Genomic DNA, 16373 nt, shown 5'->3' with positions numbered 1-16373 from the left:
GCTGGCTTTTATCATGTGTACACATATAGATACATATCCACCAGCAGGTGCATGCCTTTACTGTGCATTCCACCAAGTGGGTTTTAATTGGACTGAATTTCTTCCAAAATTTCTTTTCCCTCAATGTCTCTCATCACTAGCTACAAAGAAAGAAATATGCGAGAAGATAGCACAACAGAACAGGCAGGAATGTTTTTGTGAAATGGTTCTCAAAAACTCAGTGCTATAATTTTACTCATTATCTCTAATGCTCTTGATAAATTGCTCCATGTACTTGTCATTTTTTCATATACATTTCTGCAAAAGATGAAAACAGTGCTCCACTGAAAAAATATAATTATTAATAACTTAACTTTACAGTAAAATGAGTTTCTCCTCTGTCTTAGGAAATTAAATACAAACAAATACTGATTGATTCGCAATTAAGCTACAGAGCAGCTCCCTATCCAACAGACTCCCTACAGGAGATCACTAATATTCTATTTTGAATTTTGAATTAGAAATCAACTAGAGAAAAAGATTCATATTCCAAAGCAAAACTTAGAAGTTATTTAATACTGTCTCTATATCTCATACTTCTAACTTTTGTTTGCTTTTCATGTGCAGAGAACTGCCCAACAGGGCCACCAAAGCTTCATATCAAGTAACATAAAGAAAGAAGTAATCATCTTTTATCCACAAAGGGAAGACTGCTTACCTTACATTCACAGGGGTGTGTGGATGCCAGTGTGGCTGAGCAGGATGTATATTAGGATGATACTGGGGCTGCAAATGGAAACATTGAAATGGTTAATGAAAGCATATTAAAGCTCCCTATTAAGTTTTAACTTTTATTTTCCTGGTGAACCCTAGAAACTCTAATGCTTCTGACCTTCTCCCATGTCATTGAGCACATAGTGAAGCCTCTTGGTGCTGAGCCTGCTCATTAGGACACACTCATGGGACAATGCAAAGAAAATTGTTCTCCTGTTTGACAGACAACCTGGCACATCCAGTGCTTCTCATAGAACGCACATCAAAAAATGTCAACTTTGATCAAAGGTGGAGAATAAGAAAGGTTTTAACAGCAGGCTTCAGGAGGTCTCCTGTCTTTGGTGACAGGACTTCCTTCTTATATCCACAAGATCTTGAAGAGAAAAAGTAAAACAAAATCACTGGTTTTAATAAAAAGTGTTAAAACTAAGTTCTCATGCACATGCAGAGTTTGGAAGCTTGTTTTTTCTCAGTATCTACTGACTGTCAGCAGCACAGATGAAAACCAGGTAATGTTTTCCCTGGAGTGTATTAAAAAAACCCCAACAAGGGTTTGACCAGCAGGGAACTCTGTAAGTGTTGTGATGAGGGAGGTAATTGCAACTTGGAAATTGTCACGATCACCTGCTGTGAGAGGCTACTCTAGACAAAAGCTTGCTCACAGAGCAGTCTCCTGGGGCCCATCACATTCACAGTCCCAAAGGCTTTAACTTGCACAGAAAGAAAAGAACGGGAAAGAAGATGGCAAATGGAGTCTACTCAGCTTGCAGAGCATCCAAGAACACAGGGGAAAAAAGAGGAAACTCCTTAACCCCAATATGGTGCTGTTTATTTCTGACACATCATAAAATCTCACTCCAGAGTAAGGAAAGAGGAGCAAAACAGCTGTACAAACTATAAAGTGCAAAAATATTTACCATAAAATATGGAATAGACCACATTTTCCTCTGTAACTGGTATGCTCTTACCTGGTAGTTATGGAGTTCTGGAGTATTTTTAGCACTAAGAGAGAAAAAAAATTGCTTTTATGTAATCAATACATCTACATCACAATGCTTTTTAGTTCAGGGAAGTACAACAGAGAAGCAAAATTCATACTCTTAAGGAGACATCATTATTTTATTCAAGATATGCATCATAGCAGTTAAGGTGTGAAAGAGTGGTGTAAAATTTGTTTGTTTTAGATTTAAAAAACATGAACAAATTATGCTTGATAACATAGCATAAGAGCAGTTAGCAAAAAGGAAGTATGTTTTACTTTGGTCTGATTTCATATATAAAAATAATAAAAGAAATAGACTAAACAATGGAAGCAGACAGACCCTGAGAAGAATCTGGTGATGCATAATGAGACATGCCAAAGCAATTCATCCCACACCAGAGAATCTGTTTCTACAAATCCTAAAGCATATATTGTCTTCAGAATCTTTTTAGCCTGAAAACAGCAACTGAGAGGTAGAAAAAAGTTGGGCAGTCACTTACCACAGTTGTGCTGCTTTCACAGGATTGTTTGCTTAAAAAGAAACAAACACAAAAATCTTAAGACAAGTGAAGTATCAGCTATTTTGCACTTCTTGTTGGCTAAAGTGAATCCTTACACAGACATATTTGCACAGAAGTGCCTGAATTTCAAGTGCAGCCCTGTGCTTTCTAGTAATCCTGTGCAACATCATGAAGTATGAGGCAGACACAAATCTCCCTCTGGTCCTGCCAGAGTGAAAGCCCTTTAGAGATGACAGCAGACAAGCATATTCTTCCCAAATGCCACAACAGGACTTTTGGCAGAGTATGTTCTGCGCAACCAGGACACTTTTTTCCTCATCTTACTGTAGTATGATGCCAATACCATCAAGTCCAGTGGAAATCAGAAACTATCCCTTGCAGAAATTTTCACTATCTTACAGAAACCAGAGTATTCACAAAGCTGGCAATGGCCTGTGTCTTACTGCAGGGAATGATGGTAGCCAAGATAGCCCATCAGTTGGGAATCCTGGGAGGCACTGAGTAATCTTGAGGAACAAGGTCACGGCCTCTGCTTTGGACAGGCTGGAAAGAATGGTGAAGGTAGCAGCTGAGTAACTGGGGGGGTATCATCTCTTTTCCATGTCTGTGTGTGTTTCAAGAGAACTGAAGAACTTCTCAGAGAGAAAGTGAAGATCCAGCTGACTGCTGAATGCAGGAAGTTAGTGACACACTGCAGAAGTCTCAAAAGCAACAGTGCTAGGAGAGAATCCAACCCTTGTGGGCTGCATTTAGGTACAGGGCTTATGGCCAAAAGATGCATGAAAAGACAACAACCTACAGAGAGTTTTTGCATTAACCTAACAAACATGTATTGAGCTCTCTAGAAGGCGACCACTTGGGTGTGAAAGAAGTTCTGACTGGCTGCAATGGACAGAGAACATAACTAAGCATAAGCCACACTTTCTCTCTTCTGCCTCTCTCTCACAGACATAAGTACAGAAGCACTGAGACTCAAGGCAAAACCTGCAGGTCTGTCAGATCCTGTTAGGGCAAGAATTAAATTTAAAGAATTCATTCTTCCACTTAAAAAATAACCTACATGTGGTGGTTTGACCAGGAAGAAGTGGGAATTCTGCGATGCTGTGGTCAAACCAATGGGTGCTCGGATTTTGATATTGGTACCTGGTGTGGCCAGTTGCGTTTGGACACACCTCCGAGAACACACAGGGGTTAAAACCAGAGCTTCGGCCCTGGGAGACTCTCTTGGGACTTCGAGGGAAAGAGGTTGGATCTCCCTTTCCCCGTCCAGCCGCTGCTGCTGGGCAGGGGAGGGGCAGCCATGTGGTAGGCCTGGGCCTGGATAGAGATGGGGGGTGAGGAGGCCCTTGAGGATGGAAGGGTGGAGGAGCACCAAGAGACATCGGGCAGCCACCCCCCCCACCAGGAGAGAGGGAGAGCTGGCGTCTGAATTTGATAGCGACCGGCCGAGGAGGAAAGGGGGGAGTGCGGCAAGAAGGTGCCCAGCAGGGCAGCATGGGAGTGCCGGAGCTCTGGGACAGGCAGAGACTGAAATTTTTAAGCCCTTTCTTTCATGATTGGGACCTCGCAAAAATGCTGATCCTCCTCGGAGCTGAATAAGAAGGGAGATAAGAGATGAGATGAGACAAGGACCTGGCCCGAAGGATGTGAAGAAAGCCTGGCTGAGTGGGGAGAGATGATTGGAGTGGCCTTTTGGCTGGACTTTTCTTGTGTGGCCATAGACTCAGTTTTATTCCTGTGACACAGAGACTGCACTTAGGGGGAGGCAGCACCTCAGAACCAGGAGGGTTCGGTGTGGGTACCCCTCGGCCCCAGGGGGTTGGAAAAAAATGGGGGGGACAGATGTCCCAAAGCAGAGACTGTGCCTTTTTGGAGTGAGACAAGGCATCCTTAAAAGACAACCCTAAAAGCAGCTCTGGTCCATGCACAGTGGTGAGAGCACTGGGCATGGAAGGAAGGCGTCACAAGCGGCAAAAGGACTTTCCGGGCGGTGCTGAGTGACATGGAAGCACACGAGATTTCAGCGTGTTTCCAGGAGAAGCCTATGGTGCAAGAAGGACTCCTCTCCTCTTCATGGACTGAAGTTTGAGTATTCTAAAGGGTGGTGCCAGACTGGGCAGTTGGTGATTTGAGGGGATGTATCGGATTGGGAAATTTTGGTGGTGGGGAGAAGGAAAGTGTTTTTTTTTTGTAAGGTTTTCAATTTTTTCTCTTGTAGTTTTTTTTCTTTCTTTTCTTGTAGTTTAGGTAACAAAGTTTTCTTTATGTTTAAGCTGGAGCCTGCTTTGCTTATTCCTGGTCACATCTCACAGCAGACACCAGGGAGAAGGTATTCTCATGGGGGCACTGCCTCTGTGCCAGGCCCAAACCATGACACTACACTATATAGTTGACTCTCATGTCTCACATAACAGCATCTCACAGATTTATTAAATTTGCATTTCAGTTAAACTCCTTCCATGTACTAAGGCAGGAAGCAGGGGAAAGAGTTATAGCCTCTAGAAAGCATGCATGCTTGTCACCCTTTCTCCCCCCACTGTAAGTGAGACAAAAATGTCCCCATAATACCACAAGGGCTGCTCATGGAACTGTGGTTTATATTCTGGAAATGCAAATGAGTGCAAAGACATTCTAGGGGAATGTCATCTCACCCTACTGTGTACGGCCTTGCTCCATACAGCAACTATACCGACAGGCTCAAGTAATACAGAATTTGGAGAGTTATCCTGCAGCGCTCCTTCCTAGGAGGAACAAAAAGCTCAAGCTTTTTCTACATGGAACAATAAGCTCAAGTTTTTAAGGACAGATTACAAAACCACAAGAGAAATTAATTCCCTGTCATTCCATTTAAATTCAGCACATCTCAATTCCCAGGGCAAGCTAGTTAAGGTCAGAGTCTGGACAGGTGAATAACATGTCATTACAATCAGAAAAGCCACAGCAACTGCATAATGAGCCCAATAACCCTAAAATTGTCTGGCTAGGTAAGCAAGTCAGTGAGGCTTTTGGATACTGCTCCACCCCACATTTCACAAGCAATTCTTCAAAAAAACATTACATGCTTTGCCTTAGTGGGTTTTCTGCAACTTTTCTTTCCTCCTCAATACAGCAACAAAAGAAACTGTAGGTACCACCTCCATAGAGACGGGGGTGGAAGAATTCATTGTAGTTAGAGATCAAAAACAGAAGAGGGAAACAACGAACTGTGGCAAAAAAAAAACTCCATGCACGTTCTGATTTTTTAGGTGATCTGACATACTCTGTACAGATGTCACAATTGTAATGTGTCATTTATAGAATTTAATGGGACACCTGCATGACCAGCTCAGTGCCCATATGTCTAGAAACACTTACCCTTGTAAGTGGAATGTCTCCGAGAGGGGTATCTCTTGCTGGGCCTTCTTTCAAACGTGCTAGTTCTGCGTAACCTCGTCCCGTGTGTCGCTTGATATTCTGTCCTCCCACTTAAAACACAGAAACAAACAGAGTAAACTGCTGCCTTCTGCTGGAAGCTGTACCTGCTCCTTTGTACAAAGATAAATATATTGCTGTTACTTCACTAAGTACCTGAATCTGAAGCGTGATCCCAGTCTTATGAAGTCGGATCTACTAGATTTACTATTTGCTGGGGCTCGCAATCTGAAGAAAGCGTGGTGCTCCACCGCACACTTCCACAAATGTTTGCACGTTTTGGCACTGTCTAACCGGAAAACAAATGTGTGCTCTTGCTCTCTGCCCTAAATGCAGAAACAAAAGCTTTGCAAGTTGGCATGCATGATATTAGTTATTGTCCTTGGTAGGAGAAACACAGCCTGGGCCAACAGTGTGCTGAGCCTCCCTTGTGTTCTTACCAGCCTGAGCACACACCACACTTTGTTGGATCAGGCTCAAGTAAGGGAAAGAAGTTACCTGTTCATCATCTTCTACAACCACGAGCGTTAGTTTGCTCTTTTTAAAGTCCATTTTTGTGATTTTAGGCCTAAACACAAGAATCAAAAAGAACAGAATTAAAATAATACTAAATAATTTTATTTCTACAACTTTCACATTTGAGAGTGGTACATCTAACCAGGCCAATCCACTTTGAGATTTAACCTTCAGATTTTAAACTTTGTAGATTCAATTATAAATTACGAAATACAGTCAAGATCCCATTATGCAAAGGAGAAAGATTTCAGCATTTTAACAAAAACCAATATAACACAAAAGCAGATTACCAAAAGAATAAGCCTATTTTGTTGGCTCCTTCAAAGATCAATATGCCTGTTGGTGTCAGTCCAAGAGCATATTCACAACCATCTCTTCCCTGCAAGCAAGTACAGAATAAATAATTAATCTGCCATGAGCGGTGTACATTTTTTTAATACAGTAGTACTGCAAAATCCATAGGTCTTAAACTAAACAATAAAGTTGCCATATTTTTTTAACATTACAGAGCAGAAGAATATGCAGCTGTATTGGGTGCAAAGTGGCATATTTTGGCAACGGGAGGCTGCAGGGTGCCCTTTGTGGGAGGAGGCCATGTGCTGCTCAGAGAGGCTCTCAGATCCATGGAGATGGACCCACATCAACACTGCATTCAGGACAGCCCACACCTCACCTGTTCAAGTTCCTGCCAGGAGAAGGAGACACAACAGGAAGAAACTGAGGGACACAGGAAAAGGCATGGGAAAGGGATGCTGTGGGAGCACAGAGAAGCACCCTTGGGAGGGGTGCTGCTGGTGGGAATAACTTGAGAGGGACCACGGCCCATGGGACAACCCAGACCATAACAAGGACGCTCCTCAGGGACTGGCCCACACCAGGGCAGGGACACCACACTGATAAAATAGAACATCACAGAGATCTTACCTTAACTACATGCATATCTACACCATACATTTCTAGCCATTTAGCTTTGTTCAAGTAGCACAACTCAGCCTGCGCCGGGCTCTTTCCCCTATGAACATAAAATTCATACTTCATGGTAAAAAAAAATATCCACTTCAAATGCTTTTAGATTCATCCCCCTAACTCTTTTCTTTGTGTCCTCAATCTTAAGGACACTAAATGGTATTTCAATCTTTTTTTTTTTTCCTCTTCCCTCCAAATGAAAATAAAACAGAGGACCGAAAATGCAAGAAGGTCTAAAATTGCCAATAAGGATGAAAGTTCAGGTAACAAAGCATCACTAAAATGTACCGTATTTATTAACAAAAGACAGGAAAATGAGTTTCCTAACACTCAAACATAAAATTTATGTTTGAATGAAAGAAAGGGAGAAAGAGAAAGAGATTTATTTCCAACATAAACAGGAAGAAGACAAGTCTCCTTAAATTATTACAAAATACTCTAAAAGAAAAACCATTAAAAAATTAAAACTCACCCCACCAACCTTCCCTAAATTACTGCCTGGCATTTCTAGGGAAGGAGAGGGCTCAAAGATTTTTTACAATACTTCTCCACTGACAAAAATAACCCCCACTTCATGCCTGTTGAAAGGATTTGACTTTGGAAGAGAAGAAAACCTGTTGCTAGAGACCCCACTCCCACACAGGTACTCTACCTGCACTCTTTCCATTTCTGAAAAATGTCAAATTCCATTGCTTCAGTCTGGTTTGGTGCAAACCTGAATTCAGACACGAGCTCTGGTGTGTGCTCAGGGTGCTCACACTCTCCCAACTCAGCTGAAATCAATCAATTGAGAAATTAAAAATATAAAGATCTTGAGATGACCAGAAATATTTAATTCCATTGTCCCTATAAAGACAAGGATAGTTTGCAAGTTCCTATGCATGTTGCAGAATGCTTTAAGTTAACACCCCATCCCCCTACTCCTGGCCCCATCAAATTCAAATCAGATTTCACAGCAGAAGTCAGATAAATGCATTTGCAGGATTCTGTGGTACAGAATTCTGACATTCAGGAATGTTATGACTGAACCAGCTCAAATAAAGCTGCTCCTCTGGATTTTAAAGCACTTATAGGAAATAAAGTTTCTATTAAAAACAATTATCAATGCATCTTCTGTTTTAGAAGAGGTGACGTTGAAACTTCCTCTCATTGCATACTGTTCACTCCCTAACACTTCTCATTCTATCACATGCTTTGTTATTTGTCCCGGTTTAGGACAAATTCAGGAGTTATGCTTCATGTCAAAACATGTAGTCTCATTAAACCAGCGATAAAGCTCTGTGGATTTTTAAATCACAGTGGTGGTGTAATATTCACATTAATAATTTTAAGGAAACAAAAGCTGAAACATTGACATAATTAGGGCGTCACTTTCTACTTCTATGCTTAGGCTCTGGTGTTTTCTAGGAGCAGAATACTTTCCCACTCCACTGAGCTCAGCAGGAGATGCAAGTGCTGAGCATTTCAGTGACTGACACCCTTAACTGCCTCGTGTCTGTGACAGCTTTGCTCCTGGAGTCTCTCAGCTGTACTCAGAGGCTCAGCGTCGCTGCCTCGGGACTGTGTGGCAAGCACCAGTGGAAAATACACTTCAGCAATGCCATGTGTCACCTGACACATGATGTGATTGCCAACCAGCCCTTTGTCAGTCAGCATTTCTTAACTGTTTACTACTTCTACTACTACTGCCAAAATAAAAATAAAATTGAAAAAGCATAGAGGGAACCTAAATCCCTCGAAGAAAACAGTTTTATTCCTTCAGGGTGCTTTTACACTTAACAGCTGCAAAAATTTCTGTCACAGCCAGACTTCAAAAATACTTAACAGGATCCATCAGTAGATAGGAAGTTACATTCAAATTCCAATCTGTTGGCTGATAACACCTGCTAGGTGATTTTGAGAACTTGAGCTTTGCTGAAACATTTAGCAGTCCTGAGGATATTAAAGACACTGAATTCATTGGTCTTCCTTTTTAATTACTGTCTCACACACATTTTTTTTTTCTCTCAACAGTAATCCTCCATAGTGAGTTACAGTATTCTTATGTCTGCTAAAGAAAAGGACATACAGATATCTCAGCTCCCTGGCTGTTTCATCAAAGCTAGAAGCCTATTTAACACATATTAAGAATTACTGGCAGTCCAGTCTCTCCAGTATACTAGAGGGAGCCACAGCAAACACATTAGCAAGGAGGAATTAAAGAGGAGAGAAAAAGGTATGGGTCTGAAGTTTGATGTGTTGCCAACCATCTCGGAAAAACACGGGAGATTTCTATACTACTTATCTGAGAGAGAAGGTGGGGAACAAAGGCTGCCTGCGCTGTAAGAAGGATGTGTAGGGATGAGAAGAATCGTGAGCTTGTAGGACAGAAGACACACAGGCTCAGCAGCACTCATATTTTGAGATGCAAGGGCACAGCATAAGAGACCCATCTCTTCATTTTTGTCTTCATGACATGCTTTGGCATGCCCCTTCTTGGGCCTTTTTGGGGAGGGGAGTGGAAGGTGGGGCAGGTGTTACATAACACATATACATATGTATGCATATGTAATGCATATACATTATCTGTGTTCTTCAAAAAATAACCTGGGGGACATTTCAAAAGGATGTTTCCTAGAAAGTTTTTGAAAATGCCAAAAAAATATATTTTTTTTAAATATTCTTTTATACTGAGGGAAAAAAAGTTTGCAGTATTCCATGAAAATGTCTTATGATTAGAACTGAAAATTGGAGATGTGAGAAAATGTTTTCTTTTCCAATATAATTAGCAGCTTCAAAAGTATATCTGGTTAAGCACTAAGACCATACAACACTAATGATGCAGTTAAAAACTAACTGTAACAAGTTTGATGACATTTCCAAAGATAAACCTTAAATGAAGCATAATATTACCTATCTGCTTCATATGTTACCCCATACTACAAACCAGTGTTCCTTGATACAGAATTTCCTTCATGGGACTGGCAACAAATCAATAATTACTTTTAACAGAAAACTCCCTTGATAAAAAAGAGACAATGTATGAAACTTAAAGCTTATCTGTAAAAAGACTTTTCTTTCAGAGGGCTCAGACTACCAATGCCTAAATAGCAATTCATAGCTTTTTCTCACTCTTAGGAAAAGCACCCTAAGGAGCAAGACTGCATTTTACAATGAAAATGTAATGTACTGAGGAGGGAATAATCAAAATTTCTTTATACTTTTCTGCTTAATTATGTTTCCAATGTCAATAAAATGTAGCAAACTTGACATCAAAAATGCTCATTATTATGCATGTCAGCAAAGAGAATGAATGAGTTGCAATAATGAAATAATTTTGGACAAGCTTATTGCAATGATGTCAAAATAGTGGAAAACTGAAACTGAAAATAAAAAAAAACAGCAAAAAAGTATAAAACAATGTTCCCACAGACAGCAAGGGTATTATTTTTGGTAGATAGCTGGACAAATCATAAACACGATGGACAGCAATTGTATTGCATTTACACAATAATCACAGGTGTCAGCAGCTACCCAAAATGTAGAGGCATTAACCTATTATTATTTGCTTGGTCCTCTTTGCTTGGACCAGATGTGAGGCTACTGGAGTTTTTATCTGTGGAAACATAAGCAACAAATCAAATTTGGGCTCCATATTTCCTTCACCTCAAAAAGACAAAAGGAGTCTGCCTGCAGCAGCTCTCTGCACACCTGACAATCACAGTTGTGCCAACTGCTGCAGTAAAACAATCCACTGCCTTAAAATTTACACCTGTTGCTGCTTGAATTCACAGTTTTGTCTGTCTAGTCCATCTAGAATCACTGAGTAACTTCCACTGCTGTAAACTAAGCAACTCTGCCCAAGCTCTCTGTGTGCCATGGCCCAACCACCAGTGAAAGAGGAAGATAATTTTTCATTTCAATGCTGCTGATTTGCTTAAAATGGTCCAGCTCATTTAGAAAAAAATGAACTTGGTTTGAGCTTCATTACAAAAATTTCCTCCCCATCTGCAAAACAAATTGCTTGAAATGGAACAAATATTTGTATTAACATGCTTGCAGCAACAACAAAAAAAGTCATTACTGTCCTACAATAACGTAATGAAACCCAGTGTACCGGAACTGCTTTTACATAGTGAAATCCTTGCTCCTGCCACTAAGAAGTGATCTTAGTTCTTTACCCTCCCCCCATGTAATTCTCTCCTCTCCAGTACCTGCCACTCCCTCCCTCCTGCCCTGGAACCATCTCCTGAGTCACTCACTGTGGAGGCTTCCTCTCCCAGGCACAGTTCAGGCAGCAGGAAGCCCAAATTCACAGGCACCCACCTCCCATAAACTGTGTGAAGGGCCAGCTGGCTCTTCAGCCTCAAGTGGTAACACTTGTGCATGCACCACAGCTTCTCCCTCAGCAGGGAGCTATTTTGGGTCCTTCTTCCCTGATTTCCATGAAACTTTTGTCCAGCCATGCTTTAGAGTCTCCCTCCCCATAGCAGGTGTGCTGATATTGGTTAATGTAGCTCAGAAGTTATGAATGGAGGCAAGTCAAGAAAGTGATCTCCCTAAAATTCTCCTCCTTGAGTAAAAGAATGGCATTTATATATGATCAGTAGGAATGCATTAGTACCAAAGGAAAAGAAACCAGCAGGAGAGTTTTTTAATAAATTAGGACAAACCACTTTCAAAAGATTGCATACCTTGAAGACACAGAGCTGCTAGTTCAACAGCAGTTTCATATGGGCATTTCAATCTTAAAAACAAAACAAAACACAAAACTATAAAAATCATGTCTCTTCTCAGTGAAATCCTCTTGCAATAAAGCTAAAAAGAAGCCTGATAGAAAAACTGGAAACATTAATTTCCACAAACTACTCATGCTATGAAACATCTACAATTAATTGTTACTTGTGTATCATTATTTCCTAAGTTGGTACATTCTGATTAGCATAAAACATGATACACTTCACCATAAAACAAGATTGAACTAACAGAGAAAACACTAAATCAACTAGGGAAAAATTTTTACTATAACACTATTTTCGAATATATGGGTTTAAGGTTTTTCATTTCTGTAATAAAAAATTAATTAGTGCATGTATGAATGAATATTGGTCAGGGTAAGACTATAAAAACACAAAGTATTTTTTCAGAGTTGACCTGAACAAAAGGTGTTGCACTTCAATTTTCTCATCCTTTATTTCATCCACCATACTGAAAAAATGTAGCAAGCCCATGTTACATTTTCAGGTCATAAAACCCAGGACAGTTTTCACTCTCTTTAAACATTTCCATCACCTCATCAACCCATCACAATCTTTACCCATTCTGGTTGTCAGTAATATAGTCAGGAGACATACAATGTTCTATATGTCTGTATTCTAAAGAAAAACAAAATGCACCAGGAGGTTAACTATTATAAATTCCTTAAATTACAGCTACAAGGGTAAAAAGGTACTTACTTCCCTGAAAGAATGTCTTGCCGGAGCTGTAATACAAACAGGTACCTGACAAATAAAAAATTCAGAAAGTCAAAAGTAATTACAGTGGCACCCTTCTAGTTCCACTGGCTGGAAGAATATCCCAATTCATTGAGTAGTAACAGCAACATTAATAACTTGCTCTTTAGAAAAATAAGGGCCATTGGGATCACACAGATACACCCTACAAGCTTCAAAGCTCCCACAGCTTCCACTAAAATCAAAGAGAAGATCATTTTTTGCCCACTGGTTGTGGTTGGGACATTGTCCAAAATCTTGCTGTTTAGGATGTGCTCTATCTGAGCATACACCACAGCAACCTAAATGCTTACACTGCAGTGTTCTCCTAAACTTGGGTCTCACCTAATTCAGGCAGGAATTGAACTACAGTATCTAGAAACAAAACACAGATAAAGGCATGCAGGCTTCAGGGCTGCCTTCTCACACATAAATACAGAACATGGAAAAAGTCCAAATTGGGCAAAAGGAAAGTTTCATACCAAAATGTCACTTAAAAATAGCAGAGTTCTGAATAAAAGAATTCCATGGAACTCACACATTTATTTAGTATGCCAAGTAGGAATTTACATCCTTCACACTGTTGTAGTATTTTAAGCTGTTCTTTGCTAACCTTCAGTTGTAGGCATGCTTCACTGACACCACTCAGAGCTGGGCTCTGAGGCATGCACAAGTGCCCTGGGTCATGCAAGGCATGTGTAGAGGGCAGGAAGGCAGAGGCAGGCTCTGCACTGCTCTGGACACTGTGGGTGAGTGACAAGGTGAGTGACTCAAGAGAACAAAGCATGAAGCACTCCTGAGAGCCCTGTGAATGCAAACACAGACCTCTCCTGTCTTTACAAAGGATGCTAGAAAGACAAAGTGGGGGTTTTTTCATCACAGAGAACGTGGAGCGAATGTGGTGAAGAACAAACAGTTGGAATCACACAGGGAAACAGAAATGAAAAGGAAGATTAAAATTTCTCATGATAACACTAGAGCAGAATCAGATTTATCCATGTTAGCTCTTTGGTACATCCCTGATTCACATACTTGGCTAATACCTGACTGCCAATCAAATCTGGGTATTTACATGTGTAGCCCAGATCATTCACAATCCCATTAACTCTTCTAAACTTGCAAGAAGACTCTAGGTAGTGCACCTATCAGTTTCAGGGGGCTTGTGCAGTGCTGCAGCCCCATTCTGATGGGTATGGCTTACCCTTCTTCCTTTACTGTGCACAGGCTGGCAAACACTGGCAGCTCAATTGTTGCTACTCCAAATCAACAAGATACCTTAGAAAATTCTCCACAACATCAAGTAGAGACATGTTCCTCTGCTCTTCTTCTAACTAAACTAACTAGTCAGGTCACACATAAGTGACAGAAGACGTCTTCCAAAATGCACTGTATTTCAACTGTCTTTTTAAACACAAAACCAGAGCAGGTAAAGGACTTTAATGCTTCCCAATAATGTGTTAATTATGAGAATATGATGTTTTTAGCTTCACTATAAATGGAAGTCTACTACAAAGCAGATCTCCAGAAGGAATTATGAACACCTCCTGCCTGGAAAATTCACAGTTACTGTTAAGGATGATTTTTCTTCTACTTGGAATGATTTTGAGTGTACAATTATTAATCTTCACTTTTCACTCAACATGCTACATGGAAAATATGATCCAACTAGCACAAAGAGTCTTAAAAAAACCCTCCATAAATTAGAAGAATTAAAAATTTAGGAACTATAGATTTCTTAAATTCAAAATTACTTTCCCCAACCAAAAATGAAAAAAAAAAAAAAAGAAAGAAAAAAAAGGGCGCCACAATTTTTCTTACACAGTTTCACAGTGGTCTTCTGCCAAGCTTATAATTAAAAGAAATTGTTCACAACACTGAATATTTAGCTGACTAAAGTGTTTTTCTAATTAAAATAGTCTTCTGAAATGTCACCTTTCAGCAATAATTAGATCACAAGGCATCAGAGGTTAATACTTTCAGACAAAATGTCTTACTTGATCACAGCAATGATCACATAGCTCAGAAACCCAATCTCACAGTGACTAGGATCATATGCTTCAGAGCACATAAGAAAGAAATCTTGTGGTAGACAGTAATGCCATAATTTGACCACAGGGGAAATGTAATACTTGTCAGACATGCACCCTGATGTATGAAGACTTACATCAATTTCCAGAAAACACATATTATTCCTACTAATTTAACTGCATTTTCTCATTAGAGATGTCCATAAATCATCCAGATTTTTGGATTCTCTTAAGATCTTATACTTAGCTACATAAGTGGCAGGGATTTCCATAAGTTAATGATACATTCTATAGAAATATGCCCTTTTATTGAATTATTATTGAGTTATGACTGCTGGACTAAATTGATAACAGATATTGAAGACCCTGTGTCTCTATCACGAGGTGATGACAATTAGCCCTTTAATCTTGTCTCAGGCAGTGAAAAAAACCCATGGTGGGCACAGCAGACAGCAGGGAGATAGTAATCATCTGCCTGCAGGCACAAGTTTAGTGTAAACATCACATGCACATGAACTACAACAATCAACCATCCTTAAACACCTCAGGCTGATTAGGAGTACACTGATTATTGCCAAGCAAATTAGAAGACACAGAAAGTGCCCTACGGTGAGAGGCAGAACAAAAGAAAAGATAAAGTAACATTAAGATAGATGAATACTATACAGAGAAGACACAAAGTAAGCAGATACAAAAGATAAGTAAACTCCAGCTGCCGCTTTCCCAGCTCTCAGAATATCCTCTGAACCAAGGTGCTACAGATCCACCAAGGCACAGGTCCACAGAAAGACCCCAGCAGTTTGAAACAAGAGACTTCCAGATATTTGCAGAGTGACTTTATACAACACAGGCTTTTGCTTCACAGAGAACCACGGGGAAGCAGAAGGGATTCAATTCACTGTTAACTCAGAGCTCAAGCTGGCTATTCCCAAAATCCTCTACCCCTGGTACCATTATTAAATCACCCCCAAGTCTCAGGGCAGCAGGAACAAAGCAGGGCACTGGCATTTTAGCAGGACATAATGGAAACCCCTCTCAGAGGATGGCAGATATCAAGAGCAGGTGTCTCCCAGTTGCAGCTTTCCCCACCCAACTCTGCCCTTCTTTGCCAACTTCAAAGCACCAGAACACAGCATCTCCTACACACCAACACGCTTGGAAAGCCCCATGGATGCTTTCTGGCAGCAAATAAAAAACATTATGTTTCACTGACAGTAGGAAAACACCTAAGAAGGCAGACAAAATGAGCACCCTTAATAAGAAAGCTCAAATCACCTGCTTGCAGTACCCCCACGTGCCTGAGATGTCTCAAATCCCCGTCAGCCACGCGCAGTTCCTACCTTGTGAACTCCTCGTGAAGGTTGTTGGGCTCTGACGAGTAGTACTTAATGCGAAAATGCAGCGTGTACGGAGGTCCAACTGCACATGCAGAGATTTGAAATGGGGAAAAAAGATTTATACTCATTGTAGTCCTGCTAAGGCAGAACAGTTGCCACACCACCCCACAACCCAAGAGACCCAAAATTAATTACGTTTCAGATTCATAAAGAAAATATTTAATGATTTTTTAAATTCAAAAATGCATGAAATAAACAAAAAATATAGATGATTACCATACTTTTTGATACTCATTAATTGAAATTTATCAAGCCAATAATCCATTTGGCAAACACATTTTCGTCCAAAGAGGAGTGCCTCATAGCATGCTGTGAATGACAAGTTTCCA

The 16373-nt window shown here is 40.4% G+C and overlaps 1 protein-coding gene across 3 annotated transcripts in view; it reads right to left on the bottom strand.

Annotated features, from left to right (window-relative positions):
- The window catches only part of EPB41L4B (erythrocyte membrane protein band 4.1 like 4B), a 166690-nt gene that overhangs the window by 86586 nt on the left and 63731 nt on the right, over positions 1–16373 (bottom strand). For all 3 annotated transcript variants that reach the window (XM_054284544.1, XM_054284545.1, XM_054284546.1), the window contains exons 4-15: positions 15988–16066; positions 12585–12629; positions 11823–11875; positions 7802–7922; positions 7108–7195; positions 6474–6562; positions 6166–6235; positions 5824–5993; positions 5611–5720; positions 2236–2266; positions 1722–1755; positions 698–765 (exon numbers count right to left, since the gene is read on the bottom strand). In XM_054284544.1, coding sequence (XP_054140519.1) covers positions 698–765; positions 1722–1755; positions 2236–2266; positions 5611–5720; positions 5824–5993; positions 6166–6235; positions 6474–6562; positions 7108–7195; positions 7802–7922; positions 11823–11875; positions 12585–12629; positions 15988–16066 — 958 coding nt within the window. The remainder of the gene's footprint in view (positions 1–697; positions 766–1721; positions 1756–2235; positions 2267–5610; positions 5721–5823; positions 5994–6165; positions 6236–6473; positions 6563–7107; positions 7196–7801; positions 7923–11822; positions 11876–12584; positions 12630–15987; positions 16067–16373) is intronic.

Source organism: Melozone crissalis, unplaced genomic scaffold (assembly GCF_028551555.1).
Source record: "Melozone crissalis strain CALT ecotype California unplaced genomic scaffold, PUWL_Pcris_2 ptg000042l_1, whole genome shotgun sequence".
NCBI lineage: Eukaryota > Metazoa > Chordata > Aves > Passeriformes > Passerellidae > Melozone > Melozone crissalis.
Note: the sequence above shows the minus strand (reverse complement) of the source record. Positions and strands in the feature narration are given on the sequence as shown.